The 15712-nt window shown below is 44.5% G+C and overlaps 1 protein-coding gene across 3 annotated transcripts in view; it reads left to right on the forward strand.

The window, feature by feature from the left end:
* Positions 1-15712, forward strand: part of EIF4G1 (eukaryotic translation initiation factor 4 gamma 1) — a 205015-nt gene that overhangs the window by 99510 nt on the left and 89793 nt on the right. For all 3 annotated transcript variants that reach the window (XM_030217150.1, XM_030217151.1, XM_030217152.1), the window contains 6 exons: positions 5525-5611; positions 6408-6471; positions 9579-10361; positions 11458-11546; positions 12786-12969; positions 13053-13186. In XM_030217150.1, the coding sequence (XP_030073010.1) occupies positions 5525-5611; positions 6408-6471; positions 9579-10361; positions 11458-11546; positions 12786-12969; positions 13053-13186 (1341 nt within the window). The remainder of the gene's footprint in view (positions 1-5524; positions 5612-6407; positions 6472-9578; positions 10362-11457; positions 11547-12785; positions 12970-13052; positions 13187-15712) is intronic.

Consider the following 15712-nt stretch of genomic DNA (forward strand, 5'->3'; position numbering starts at 1 on the left):
AATTACCAGGTAAGATCTAATTTCTCTTTGTGTGTTCAGTCATTTTGTTATAGATTCAGTCATTTTGCTTGGCATTGATGTCAGGATCAGTGGTCTGTACTTTCCTGGTTCACCTCTGAACCCTTTTTAAAAATTGGCATTACATCTGATTCTGAGGATGATTTTAATAATGGGTTATGGGTTAAAGATTACTAACAGTAGATCTACAATCTCATTTTTTAGTTCAGTATCCTAGGGTGTGTACCATCCAGTTCAGGTGATTTACTGCTCTGTAGCTTGTCGATTTTTGGCTTTGATTTGTTTCACTTCCTTTGTTATCTTTTAAATACCATTGGTAGCTTCCTTTACATCCTCCTGGGTATAAAACTAAGTAAAGAATTTAGTCTGTGCGGTGGCCTTGTCCTCTGAGTGACTGAGCCTTCCAGAGCAATAATGGAATGATTGACATTCTCATATACAATTATTGCAAAAGGAAAACCCCAGTGATATATATATTTCATTTCTACAGCAGGTGGATTAGTAGCCAGAATCACATCTTTCTAAACTATATTACATGAGTCTGGACAGATGTGGATGTCATACTCCTCATTAGGGCCCGCTGATCCTTATAGTAACTAAAGCAAGTGATAGTAGCTCTTGGAGTTAATTGTGCCACTCGAGGTCTTGCCCCTCTGTGAATCCTTTCCAGCAGCATAGCCAGCCTTACAATTTTGGGGGTGGACTGGGGGGCAACGCAGTCCTTTCTCCCCTTCCCCCTCCCCTTAGCATAGCTTTGCTGGAGGGGATGCCTTGGCCTCGTCTGCCAAATAAATACAGTTCCGCTGCTTCCTTCCTCCTCTGAGCATACACTGGGACTTCTTGTGCATGTTCAGAGCAATATAGAAAATCGATGAACAGTAATCATCCAGTCTGACATAGTAAAAAACTGAAACATCCAACTTATCTGCTGATCCGTAATGCTTGAGATAAATGAAGAAAGGCTGAACAGGTAGGGTTCTTGGAGAGGACATGATAAAAGTTGATAAACTTCTGGGTGGTTTGTGTAAAAGTCTCTTACTCCTTTGCTACGCTGACCACATTGGTTGTCCCTTTGGCAGAGGTGTCACTTGAAGATTTTGACGTTTAAAGTCTTGTGTGACAGTGGCTTTATTTGAGAGAGAATTCCTGTTGTTATTATTATCTGTTGCATTTTAGCCAGGGAGGTTTAACTCTTCCCACTTTTCAGAATCCAAAAATTTCACAAATTAGAGCCGGTGTTGTGTTTTCAGTTCTGTCTCTATGGAATGACCACCTTGGTATTGTTTTACACAAAGGCAAAGGGACTCTAATGCTTTCATAAGCAACAGAAATCCTAATTCTGTAATACATCTGCATTTGCTCATGAGGTTTTTTTTGCTGATACTATTTTATTGTGCATTTGTGGTTTGTTTAATGCAATAATTGCTATTCTGCCACTTAGGAGCAGTACTTTTTGGCTTATGGGATATTGTATTGTTTAGAGCAGTGTTTCTCAAGTTGGTCCTGGACTACCATCTAGCCTAATGCTTCCCAAACTGTGAGTCACAACCCCAAATGGGGTCATAAAACCCTCATTTGGAGTCATGATGGGGGGGGGGGGGGGTGTCATCAACCCATACAGGTTGCCAAGGTGCCATAACTTGGCCTGTATGGGCTCGCTGGGAATTGGGGGCCTGCCGGCAGCATTGTTCACCCACAGTAGAGGTTGATCTGCACCGAGGCAGAGGTAGGGTCAGGGTCACAGAAACATTTTATTTGCTAAAAAAAAAGTTTGTGAAGTAGTGTTCGGTTAGTAAAGTTTTCAGGACAACCCCAGTGAAGGCAGTACACGCAGATCTCTCACGTGTATTTGTGAGGGGCTGGCCAGGCAGCACTCCAGAACCAGCTTGAGAAACTTACACGGTCCTTATGAAATTAGGTGATAGAAGAAAGACGCTTATTTATGTCTCCTTCATGTGAGCAACCAGTGCTTAGGGCTCTGCTTTATACCTGCACAGGTGAATGATGTGCAGAAGGTAATAAAGTGAAGTCGCCTTTGGATTTCTTTTGTTACCCCCCTGAGTGCTGCTTCCCCATCGACCCTGCTCTTGCACTCCTTAGAAAGGTTTTTATACTGTATATTGTTAGTTTGTTAAACACTTAGGTGGTCTGTGGAGAGGCAGTAAATAATCCCTTTGTTTGAAGTCTGGTCTATACCCTTTGATTAACTGACCTGAACAAGTTGGGGAATGGTCTGGAAGTGAGCGTTAGCTCTGTGAGTGCAGGGTTTCTTCTGCCTCTTTTCCCTGTCTGTGGAAATCCCCTCCCCCTTTACAGATTATTTGTCCTGTGGCCATGAAACTTTTGCTGACTCATGGCCTGCTCCGCTGCAAGACCTTCAGCTTGTTTCTGCTGGTTTGCTGGGGGTGGGGGGGTCTGTTATAGTGTCTGTGTTTAAGCTTGCGCCACTTCAGTGGCTGGTAGGACTGGCTGACGTGGGTGCCAAAGGTACATGCTTGGGTTTGTTCTTAACGTGTGAAGCCAAGACAGCTGGAGTGTTAGAACTGCTCTTCTTTCTGTCTGTGCTGTACGCCTCAGATGTTTTAAAATGTTAAATATGGTACTGATTTGGGGAATCTAGTGTTTTATTGTCTGGCTATAATTTATGTAACTCTGAAACAATCTTTGGGAGGACTCTCCCTGTCCCTTACCTTGTTCCTCAGTGCCTGTGGTGCATTTGGCAGCCTGCTGCTAAGCCCTGAAGTTCCAGCTGCAGCTCTTCTATCTCTGCTGTGCTGTGGGCAGGTTTCCTTAAGAGGAAGAGGTAGCGCTCAGTGGAATGGCTTAGGACTTAGTGTATACAAGCTGCGGGGGAATGGGGTGCCCTTCCTTAAAAATGTAGGTAAGTAGGGAAGAAAGGTGGCTGTGGGGCCACACTGGCTCTGCCACTGCTCTTTGAATAGATGGGGGCCTTTCAACTGCTCTGTGATTGGTTCACAGCTTGGGCCAACTAACAGAACCTTATTGTGACCTCACAGGCTGCCCAGGGGCAGCCATCATGAATTTGTTTTAATTTTTATTTTCTTTTGCAGTCTCAGTGGTGCCTTTAGTTCATGGACAACATGCTCTGATCTGTAATGAGCTTGGCGGGGTATCTGTGTGACGTGTGCAGGGATAGGGCCTGTGCTGGGAGCAGAGCCTGGGACACACTGAGCTTCCTGGCAGATGGCAGCAGGTTTGAACCCCTGCTAGTCTGACACCTCAGCTGCTGCAGAGCAGGGAATAAAGTGCCCAGCCCTGCGCATGTGTGGCAGGTGAGTAGCAGCTGCCCACCGCAGCGCGTGAGACTCGGTGGCTCCATGTGGCTGCAGCAGAGTCCCTGCAAGATAAGCACTTCCTTCCATTTTGGGATCTGGTAAGACCTGCTAGAACCGTCTGTGCAGTCCGTTGGATTTCTCTCCTGCTTAGCCAGGACACCGTGGAACGGGAAGCTTTAGGACCGAACAGCAAGCACTCAATTCTTTTGTTCCAAGTTCAACCATGCAACAGGAGGAGAGAGGAAATGCGTTGTTGTTCCGCCTTTTTGCTGTTAAATAGTTCTTTCAGTGCAGAGACCACAGCTAGAAAATCTTGACCCCCTTGACCTTGCCAAAGTCCGAGGATTGTGTATTCTTTCAGGTGTTGCCCTTTCCCTCTGATTGTATTATCTCAGCACAAGATATACAGTAATGTTTGCTCTCGGTTATTGTAAACAGTTCTTGGTGCACTGTCAGAAGTACTGTAAAAAAAATGCATGTACTTAAAAGAGTTCATAATATGAAGGGGTAGGGTGGGTTCTGCTTCTTTTTCTGCACCTTTGAAAAGAACGGATTCTGGAGTTTGTTTCCTTATGTTGTCAGCAGACAGAATGCTAATTTGCAGTAAAGTATTTCCATATTCAGGTTGACTCATTTGTGAAAAGTATGTGCTTGTTTGCTGGGATCATGGGCTGAGGGATTTCAAGCTTCAAACTGAATGTTAAGTTTAACATTGCAAGTTAAAGGTTACATATATAATAGAAAATCAGTTCCATATGAGTTGAAAGTGGTGTACAACAATCATCAATAAACGTTCACTTAAGAAATTAAAAGCCCTTTTTCAGAACAACTATTTCTGAAACGGCCAAACACAATCTAATCCTGTGGTGTGGCTCCCTATACCTTACCAACTTCCTTTTGCAGAAGGGAGACTGCAAGTCTGTCATTTTTAAGCGCACTCACAGCATTTAAAATATCCTTGCTTAGATTGGTACCCAGTGGCAGTTGCATTTGGGGAGGAGGGGAATTCGATGCCACTTGTCACTACCTAGAACTGGAACCAGTGTGGCTGCTAAAATGTTCAATGTAGACACCTGCCTTATGGAGGTCCTCAGGTAAACAATGTTGCAATAGTGAAGATCAAACCGTTTTGGAGCATAAATCAGTTTTTGCAAATTACCTGCTCAAAAGCAAGATCATTATTGTAAAAAAAAAAAAAAAAAAAAACAGCAGAGGTTGCAATTACTTTTTTTTTTTAATGGCTCCATAATAAAACCAGAGGGAAAAACTGTCCCCCCAGATTTTTAGAGCTTTTGTGTGAGGTGGTGTGTTGCAGGGGCGTAGCCAGACAACAGATTTTGGGTGGGCCTAGGGGAGAAGTGGGTGGGCACCAATTGCCCCCCCCCCCCCCCCCAACCACCACCCAAAAAATATCTCAGCTGGTGGGAAAACGCTTCTTTCCATCTTGGCAGTCTGCAGCAGGCATGCGCTTAAAAATGAACATTCGCAGTCTTCAGCTGGCTGAGCTTGGGAATCCTACCAGCTACCACAAAACTTGTGCTACTGTTGGGTGGGCCTGAGCCCTAAATGGGTGGGCCCTGGCCCACCCAGGCCCACCTGTGTCTATGCCACTGGTGTGTTGGAAACCTCCAAATGAGCTAGAGGGGAGACTTGTGACCCTGGATCTTCATTCTGGTATCTGTGTGTAAACCCAAGGCTCTAGTGTGCTGGCAATCAGCTCTGAGCCATACCTAGAGAGCAGCACCGAAGATCAGGTAGAAGGCAACTGGTTCCAGCATAGGCTACTTTATCCAGGTAGTTACCTCGGCCAGCACTGTCCGGATAGCACTGGCGTGAACTGTTTACCCCAGGTAGCGGCACCTGCTTTAAATATTGGGCCCACTGCTATTTAACCGTATTAAAACTGAGAGACAAGGTTGAGTCACTTCTGACTCCTCAGTCAGTTTTCTCTTAATCTGCATTATTCTGAGAAAATTGAGCTTGGATTTGGAAAATGTGAATAATAAATCCAAATCCATCTGAAATAAAGCCCCTTCCATTAGGCCTGTGCAGCTTGTCTCCTGAGTTGTGTGCCCTTTTGGCTTCTTTCATTTTCTTTGTACTGGGGTAGGTAGGTGTATTGGCATTCTGTGTCCTGCTTTCTGTGCATTCTTCTTCCCAGGAACTTATTTCCATTGCTTGTCTCTTCCCTTTTTCTGCTGGTTGCTTAGATTCGGATACGAGACCCTAACCAGGGTGGGAAGGATATTACCGAAGAAATTATGTCTGGTGCGAGATCATCGTCCACCCCACCCCAGGTAAGACTCAAGGCCAGCTTTAGGGTACAGTGAGAAGGGAGACTCATATTTTGGTAAACCACTTGTCTTTCTACCAAAATGACCCCCGGAGGAGGAACACTGGTAGCACTCGGGATGTGGCGGCTGCTCCCAAGGTACCATTCTCTCACCTACTTCTGTCAGGGAAAGGGAGTGAGGCATCTTCAACATGTTTCCAGATGGGATTCCTTTTGTCATGTTATGCTATGAGAAACTTCTATCATCTTTGTTACAAGTGTAGCTTGGTTTGGGGTTGGAGTTTTCTTCAGTAATTGGCCACTTGAGTTAATGTGTACTAGTTCGTTCACGCAAAGGCTGAGTCTAAGCGGATCCTCCCTTAGAACCACTGTATGCACAATGGTATAGGTAACTTAGAACATGGCTGAGGACAGAGCTTAAATGCAGGGTTCAGGCTATTAGATTTTCTCCTCTTCACAGACAGAAAATACTCTTTCAACAATTTTTCACACTGGAAATAGTTCAGACTTATACATCAATATAGCATGTGGATGCCAGAGCTCATGGATCTGGTTTGGGATCCAGACAGGTGTTTGGCCTCCTGATTATATAAATGCTGGGGATGCATTCCTGATGCACAGTAGCATGCCTTTTGAATCCCTGGGGAAAAGTAGGTCACAGACTGCACTATATATAATCTGACTCCATCTGAGCCACCCTGAAGTAGGCAGGCCCTGGTCTGTGAAGAAATGTTCTCATCAGTGTTGCATGAAGCTTGTCAGGATGTTGCTAACCATTGGCTCACTTGTGTCTCATGTAGGTTGGAGGGCTCGAAGTTCAAGCCAATGGCGAGACCTCTCATGTAACTGTTGTCATCAGAGCAGGTGAGCAAGTTCGCTGCTGCTTTATTTTTTATGAAATGTGATGTGTACTGGGGGCGGTAGGAGGGTGTCCTTTAGAAAACCGTCTAACCCCTTTTTAAACTCTTCTAAGCTAACCGCCTTCACCACATTCTTCGGCAACGAATTCCAGAGTTTAATTATGCGTTGGGTGAAGAAAAATTTTTTCCGATTTAATTTTTTCTGATTTGTTTTAAATTTACTACACTGTAGTTTCATCGCATGCCCCCTAGTCCTAGTGTTTTTGGAAAGCTTGAACAGACGCTTCACATCCACCTGTTCCACCCAACTCATGATTTTATATACCTCTCATGTCTCCCCTCAGCCGTCTCTTCTCCAAGCTGAAAAGCCGTAGCCTCCTTAGTCTTTCTTTATAGGGAAGTCGTCCCATCCCGGCTATCATTTTAGTCGCCCTTCGCTGCACCTTTTCCAGTTCCACTATATCTTTCTTGAGATGCGGCGACCAGAATTGAACACAGTACTCAAGGTGTGGTCGCACCATGGAGCGATACAAAGGCATTATAACATCCTCACACCTGTTTTCCATACCTTTCCTAATAATACCCAACATTCTATTTGCTTTCCAAGCCGCAGCAGCACACTGAGCAGAAGGTTTCAGTGTATTATCGACGATGACGACACCCAGATCCCTTTCTTGGTCCGTAACTCCTAACGTGGAACCTTGCATGACGTAGCTATAATTCGGGTTCTTTTTTCCCACATGCATCACCTTGCACTTGCTCACATTAAATGTCATCTGCCATTTAGCCGCTCAGTCCCCCAGTCTTGTAAGGTCCTTCTGTAATTTTTCACAATCCTGTCGTGAGTTAATGACTTTGAATAACTTTGTGTCATCAGCAAATTTAATTACCTCACTAGTTACTCCCATCTCTAAATCATTTATAAATATGTTAAAAAGCAGCGGCCCTAGCACAGACCCCTGAGGAACCCCACTAACGGCCCGTCTCCATTGTGAATACTGCCCATTTAACCCCACTCTCTGTTTCCTATCCTTTAACCAGTTTTTAATCCACAATAGGACATTTCCTCCTTTCCCATGACCCTCCAATTTCCTCTGTAGCCTTTCATGAGGTACCTTGTCAAACGCCTTTTGAAAATCCAGATACACAATATCAACCGGCTCCCCTTTGTCCACATGTTTGTTTACTCCTTCAAAGAATTGAAGTAAATTGGTCAGGCAAGATTTCCCCACACAAAAGCCGTGCTGGCTTGGTCTCAGTAATCTATGTCCTCGGATGTGCTCTGTAATTTTGTTTTTGATAATAGTTTCTACCATTTTCCCCAGCACTGACGTCAGACTCACCGGTCTATAATTTCCCGGATCTCCCCTGAAACCTTTTTTAAAAATCAGCGTTACATTAGCCACTCTCCAATCTTCCGGTACCATGCTCGATTTTAAGGATAAATTACATATCACTAACAGTAGCTCTGGAAGCTCATTTTTCAGTTCTATCAGTACTCTAGGATGAATACCATCCGGTCCAGGAGATTTGCTACTCTTCAGTTTGCTGAACTGTCCCATTACGTCCTCCAGGTTTACCGTGAAGTCAGTAAGTTTCTCCGACTTGTCCGCTTGAAATACCATTTCCGACATCGGTATCCCACCTAAATCTTCCTCGGTGAAGACCGAAGCAAAGAATTCATTCAATCTCTCCGCTACGTCTTTGTCTTCCTTGATCGCCCCTTTTACCTCTCGGTCATCCAGCGGCCCAACTGATTCTTTTGCCGGCTCCCGAAAAAATTTTGTGCTATGTTTTTTTGCCTCTTTTTTTTTTCGTAATCCCTCTTTGCATTCTTTATCTGCGCATTGCATTTGCTTTGACACTCCTTATGCTGCTGCTTGTTATTTTCAGACTGTTCCTTCTTCCATTTTCAAAAGGCGTTTCTTTTAGCCCTAATAGCTTCCTTCACCTCACTTTTCAACCATGCCGGCTGTCTTTTGGACTTCCGTCTTTTCTTTTCTAATTCGCGGAATATGTTTGGCTTGGGCCTCCAGGATGGTATTTTTGAACAGCGTCCACGCCTGTTTTACAGTTTTTACCCTCTCAGTTGCCCCCCTAAGTTTTTTTTTAACCGTTCTTCTCATTTTATCATAGTCTTCTTTTTTAAAGTTAAATGCTAACGTATTTGACTTCCTGTGTGTAGATACTTCAAGGTTGATATCAAAACTGATCATATTATGATCACTGTTATCAAGCGGCCCCCAGTACCATAACGTCCCTCACCAGATCATGCGCTCCACTAAGGACCAAGTCTAAAATTTTTCCTTCTCTCGTCGGCTCCTGCACCAGCTGCTCCATAAAGCTGTCCTTGATTTCATCAAGGAATTGTACCTCTCTAGCGTGTCCCGATGTTACATTTACCCAGTCTATATTTGGATAATTGAAGTCACCCATTATTATCACATTTCCCCATTTTGTTTGCGTCTCTGATTTTTTAAAATCATTTCTGCGTCTACCTGCTCGTCCTGGCGAGGCGGACGGTAGTACACTCCTATCACTGTCCTTTTCCCTTTTATTCATGGAATTTCAACCCACAATGATTCAAAGGTGTGATTTAAGCTGTGATTTGTGTCCTGCTGAATTTGTAATCTATCTGCAGTGCCTGTTAAATTCTATCTGTTAATGCTGTGGTACAAAGCTTTTAAAACTAAGTAGACAAGACTATGGTGATTAGCTGTTAAAATTTGCTTTTTATATTTTTATTTTGCCTAACCTACAATTCCTTCTTTAAACCCCAATCTTTAAGTTCCCAAAGCACACAGCAAGTAGCGTTCACTTACCAGAGAAACATCCTCTTTTCTCAGAACTTCTCAGAAAGAAAGTTCAGTGGGACCTTTCCTTTTTATATAGTTTTGAATCTAAGGGGGCTCTTTTAAACAGGCTCATTGCAGCTGACTCAGCAGGATGTTGGATCAGTGGTCAGTACCTGCACCTTTTGGGGGGTCTCTGTCTGTGTCTGTACTGAAAGGAGTAGGTGCTGTGCTTTGTTCTTGAATTCATGTGACTTTGCATTACTCATGATCCATGTTCTTGCCACTTCTTACTTCTGTAACCTGGCTTTGCTTGTAGATGACCGTCAGACTTTAACAGCAGCTGTAAATAAAGTGGAGTTAGATCTCAGCTCCGAGAGTCCCTCACCTCCATTGCTACCTCCTGCTATGGAGGCTGAACCTGAAATGATGCTTGTAGCCACCGAAGAAAGTTTACAACAAAAAGACACTAAGGCAGAAATGACTGAGCTGCCTCCTGATCAACACCTAGTCAACGCTCCTGCCCTTAGCAACACTAGTATTTCAGACAGTGAACCGTCGGTCAAGTGCCCTGCTCCTCCCTCTCTACGTGCAACTGAAAATTTGGTGCTAGAACCCACAACTGCATTTCCAGTTCTTAAAACACTAATGTTAGACACGCTGGAGCTAGAGAAACCCCAGCAGCCAGACATTGCAGATGAGCCCATACTCCACCTGTCGCAGGAAGAGGTGACTGCTGAACTTGTGGGGGAGTCGAACGGAGTGTCAGGGGAGGTAGCCGGGTCTGAATGTCAACCTGTATCGACATGCCAGATGGAGTCTATCGTGGACTCGCCTATAGCTCAGCCAGAGGAACTGACTGTAAGCAGTGGGCTGAGAGGACCTGAGAAGATAGTCGTGGAGGTAAGAGAAGAGCAGCCCGAGTCAGACGTAAGTCCAATCGCTGAACCTGAGGAGGTGATGGTAGAAGAACCATTGGAAAAAACCATTCCTCCGCCAGAGGAGGATGAGATGGAAGCTGAAAAGGAGGAGCTAGTAGAAGGAGAGGAACAGACAAAGTCGGTGGCTGCTCATAGTCAAGGCTCTGATCCGGCAGTACAAGGTAGGTCTTGCTAAGGAACTGGGGAGGGTACTGCACAGAGGGAAACAAAATAGTGTTTGAGAAGTAATAGCCTACTTAAAGGATGTATCTCCTTTACTTGAATGGTTAAAATTATTAGGAGAATTTAATAGGGTAGGAATTTAGCAAATGTAAGGGGATGTAGTAGGCTCTGCAATGTGGGTCTTGTTTTAGAAGAGGATGTGACAGTATAAAAGGCCATATGTTGGGCCTGGCAGAGAGTATGGTTGAGGAGAGACACTGGGTGTGGTAGGGTAGAAGGGAGATGCATTATGCCTGGCCACAGGATATTTTTTTTTTTTTTTGGGGGGGGGGGGGGGGCACAGATCTGTGTTTCAGTCCAAAAGGGTAAGGGCAAGGCTCTGTGTATTGAGTCTGGCATGGTCTTGAGCCTAGTTGGGTCAGGTAGAAGAAGAGGCGAGATGGGTAGAAAAGGGAGGAGCTGTTCTTTAGCTCTTGTATGAGGTTGAGGGTAACTTTTTTTTTTTTTTTTCTTTTTATTGTGATATGAGTAGCTCTGAGTTCTTTTGAGAGCAGGGTAGCTACTGTTCATTCTGGAGAGAATAGGAAAACTATGTTGGATCCAGTGAGAGAGGAGGAGGAGATGCTATACTACTACTACTTAACATTTCTAGAGCGCTACTTGGGTTACGCAGCGCTGTACAGTTTAACAAAGAAGGATAGTCCCTGCTCGAAGGAGCTTACAATCTAAAGGACGAAATGTCAAGTTGGGGCAGTCAAGATTTCCTGAATAGAGGTGTAGTGGTTAGGTGTCAAAGGCGACATTGAAGAGGTGGGCTTTGAGCAAGGATTTGAAGATGGGCAGGGAGGGGGCCTGGCGTATGGGCTCAGGGAGTTTGTTCCAAGCATGGGGTGAGGAGAGGCAGAAAGGGTGGAGCCTGGAATTGGCGGTGGTGGAGAAGGGTACTGAGAGGAGGGATTTGGTGAGGGTGTTGTCATGCTACCCTTTTTTCACTCGAGGAGGGAGATGGCGTTTAGGGACAGAGAGCAGCACCTCTGTAGATTAAAGATTTTTCTCTAGGTCTCATCACTTTTTATTTTCATGGCCCTCATATAGTTGCTATTTCTGTGCCAAAGAAAAAAAGGAAAATGAGAGAACTGAATAAAAAAGATGCTGTGGGAGACCTGCTGGATGCATTTAAAGAGGTAAATTTCTTGACCTGGAATGTGTGGGGCTAGTGCACGTTGGATCCTGCAAGATTGAGGTGACCTTTGTTAAAGCCTTGTATGTATGTGTGTGTGATTCATGGGAAGTGGACACACGGAACCCAGGAGGTTGTAGTTGTGTTGAGGGAGTGTGAGAGGAATGTTTCTACATGTATGTTGTATTATGGGGAAGGAGTCTAGGGAGGGGTAACTCTTGAAGAGAATGTGTGTATGTGTTTGTGGGGAGGGTCTGCAGATAATGGAGTGTTGGAGAAGTAGCGGGTGTAATGTTGCTATTTCTGGAATATGGAAACCATTGGTGGGACATGTGGAAAGAAGTGAGGAGCTTGTAGGGAGCTGGGAAGTGAGGAAATCTAGCTCTGTTCTCAGATCTATATGTTTAAATCATGCTGTTTCCCTCTGCTTCTTTATTCTTTTGTCACTGGATACAGATGTGACGTGCTTATTTCCCTCCCCCTTAACTTTCTGAACCTACTGTACTGACCCTCTGCTGACTTCTGCATCACGTTTCCCTCGTTCTTTCTCCCTTGTGCCTTGTTCTGTTACCTACCCAGATTTTATTGTATTTTTAGTGTAAACCACTTAAATGTAAATGACATTTGCGGTATATCAAATGATATGAATTATACGGTGGCTTCTATTGTATGCATCTTGTGCTGTGGCCATCAAAAGTGAGCTTGTGGAAGTTGGAAGCAACCTCTAGCCATTCTCCCCATGTCATGCTTTGACTCATTTGCATAATAGCTGCAATTTGGCCTGTTTACCTTGGCTATGACAGTGCGGAAACTACTGTCTGCTCTTGAGACTGTTCCAGAGAGGAGTGGGCTACTACTCTGCTCTCTAAGGGCTACTCTGCTCTCTATTGTTTTATCTGCCATGAGCATTTCCTTTGAAATATCTATAAATAAATAACTAAGGTATGCACAGACAGGGTTAGGCTCTCTTGTAGTTTTGGACGTATACACGTGTTTGCATGTGTGCATGTACAGATGGGGAGGGATTAGGCTCTGGTTTCTGAAAGTTTTGCATCTGCAAGCACGGGGGTTAGATTGCTTTCCAGGAGTTTTATGCACAATGCTCTCAAGGGTACAGCACATGCTCATTGCAGGGGAATTTGTAAGAATGCACAAGGAATTGTTTCTTGTCGGTATGGGAAAGTTGAACCCTCCCTCCCTCCCCGACTAGTTATTCACTTTCTTCATTCCTTGCCATGTAAAGTCACAGGCTGGGGATGGAGCGTCACAGACAGACTCACAGACCTGTGCTGCTGTCTCAGGGACAGAGCAGGAGGAGACTGTTGCTGCACCTCAGGAGGATCTGGAAGAGACCTGGGAAGAGAAAGAAGATAAACTGGATGCAGAGAATATCCAGCCTGGTGAGCAGAAGTACCAGTACAAAGAAGGTGAGTCCCTTTTCTAGTCTGTACCCCACACTTCTTTCCCATCCCAGATGTATTGTGATGGCAAGCATTGGTCCTTCTTGCAGAGCAATGGAAACCTCTGAACCCAGAAGAGAAGAAACAGTATGACCGAGAATTCTTGTTGGGCTTTCAGTTTATCCTGGCGAGCATGCAGAAACCAGAGGGATTGCCACAAATCACAGATGTGGTGCTTGACAAGGTTAGTGCTCAAGAGTTCTTACAGCTCAGTCTGGTTGCCATGTTAGTCCACTTTAAAGGTAATACATAGGAAAAAAAGGCATATTAGATGATTATTTTTTGTATTGGCTCAGCTTCATATATTTGACTAGGTCAGACCCAGCTTCCTTAATTCAGAGCAACATGAGCAAAAGATGACAATATCAGAATATATAAGTAAATCATAAAAGCATTCAGTAACCGTTTCAAGGAGAAATATAGGGGGGATGTTGAGAAACAGGGAGAGATGGATGGGTATTTAGAAGGTGGCAGGAAACCCAAATTAAGTCCTGTCGCATAGTATTTTTGAAATCTGATTGGGATTTGGTTGCCCTTGCAGCATTTAACCATCATGTATTCAGTCCTTGTGGCTCCATCACCTGCAGGTTGTGGTGGTGGTTGGCAAGGATGAGATATATGAAATAATGGCAGCAAGGATTTGGGTAGAAATTTAGTGCATAACAGTAAAAGCAACAGTAGCAGTGGCCCAGAGGAGAGGACGGTTAGAGTGACAGGGTACAGAGTTCTTTCCTATTGTCCTACAGATCAGTCCAGAACTTGTGGGTCTACCAGCAGGTAGAAATAGAGCTATTGTATAGCAGCTTCCAGTCAGTTTATTATTGTTTTACAAATTTGATATATCACCTAAACTGACGTATTTCTCTATGTCCATCAGGTGGTAGAAGCTAACCTGTGCATCTCTGGAACTGTGTTTAACACTTGCTCCTGGCCTAGTTTTCTGGGAACAGTTGAGCTGTGGGTTTGATTTGTGGTTTCTAGCCCTTTTTTAGGGGTAAGTTGGCTGCCACTGTAAGAGGGGTGTTGGGCAATACTTTGGCATCCTGTAAGCATCTGTTCCAACAAGGAAACCTATGGGACTTTTCAGCCTTTCATGAAGATTCCTCTCTCCTGACTGCCTTTTTGTCCCCTTCATCTTATGGCAGAGTTGGTAAAATGCTGTTCCTGATGTGGCAGTTGAACAGCATCAAGGCAGTGTTCCTTATGTCTATGGGCTGCTTCTACCTCGGATCCCACTCCCCTCCACCTCTACCTCTGATGTTTTTCCAGACCTGAATCCGCTTAGAGCTGAAGTTTAGTGGGAAGAACCTTTTTTAGGCGCCGCGGCACCTTTGAAGCTCTAGCCTGAGTCCTTCTTTAAATTCATTGTCTGCAGAGCCTCAGCCAACCTCATCTTCACCTGTTCTTGCTCTTCCAGGACCCAGGCCTGCACCAGCAATGAATTCGGGTCTTTGGCTACTCTGTTTTTCCTGGAGTTTGTACTTAATGTATCAGGATTTTCCTTGTCATCAGGCAAAGTTCATGTTATTCCCATTGCGGTTTGCCATACTGCTTTGGAAGCTTCAAATACTGAAGAGGCAGTGGAGCTGGCTGGCCATGAGGCACTGTGAAAAGTTGAGTGCTCTCTATCGCCCCCTGCTGGTTGATGGACACAACCATACGTAATGGCTTCATCTGCTATGACTAAAGGAAAGAAAATTACCAAGGTAAGAACCTAATTTTCCCATTTCCTCGGAACTCCTCAGGTCTCTCTTTCTGTTTAGCAGACCAAGCTCCTTTTAGAAGGCAAAGGTTAGCCTGTGGGATTTCAATGAGAGATCTTTAGCCTCAGGACACAGTTCAGAGGCAGCCCTTTCTGTGACTTCATGCTGCTCATTAACTGATCCTCTGGAAGAAGAACTGCCCACTGAAGATGGTGGTGATCCTATTGCAGCCAGACTCTTCTGTAAGGAGGAACTGCCTGCTTTTATTACTAAAACCTTGAAGATTCTGATTATCTCCTCTCATGAATCTCAGAATCCAGTGGCTGCTTCAAATTCCATTATGTCAAGCACTACGAAGCCTCCAAAGGCATTTCACATTCATGCTGTAAAACAGGAGCTGATTTCTGCTCAGTGGGATGCTCCTGATGCAAGTGGAAAGGGTTATTTCTTGCCTTTTATCCTCTTCTTCCTCAGGAATGGGACACATTGAAACTTCCAAAGGTAGATGCATTAGTCCACAGCAGTAACCAAGAAATCTACTATTCCGATGGAAGGGGGCATATCACTGAAAGAAGTGCCAGAGCCTTTTAGGTTGGAATCTTCTCTGAAGCTTTTATTATGTCTCCAGGTGACCAGTTTGTGGCTCTTATGCCACTTCAGCCTGTCTCAGGTAGATTCAAAAGACTTTTGGACTCCCTGTCCTCCTTGGAAGCAGACTTAGCCTACTTTGTCACACTTTATCTGCTCAGGGCTTCTGCCAACAGATGACGTTAGCAGTGTCAGCAAGACTTTGGCTATGGCTTAGATGTGGGGCTGAGGGTCTAGACTGGCCACATTGTCTTTTTGTGGCAAGCTTTTGTTTGGAGAAGATTTCAAAAAGCTAGTCAAAGACCTTAGAGAGTCAGAAGTTTAGCATTTGCCAGAAGATAAGCCCAGGACACCAAGCGCTAATGTTATCCAGAGTGGATTACTATAACATTGTATTCGTGGGTTGTTTAAAAATGTTA

The sequence above is a fragment of the Microcaecilia unicolor genome, chromosome 10 (genome assembly GCF_901765095.1).
Source record: "Microcaecilia unicolor chromosome 10, aMicUni1.1, whole genome shotgun sequence".
In the NCBI taxonomy this organism is placed as follows: domain Eukaryota; kingdom Metazoa; phylum Chordata; class Amphibia; order Gymnophiona; family Siphonopidae; genus Microcaecilia; species Microcaecilia unicolor.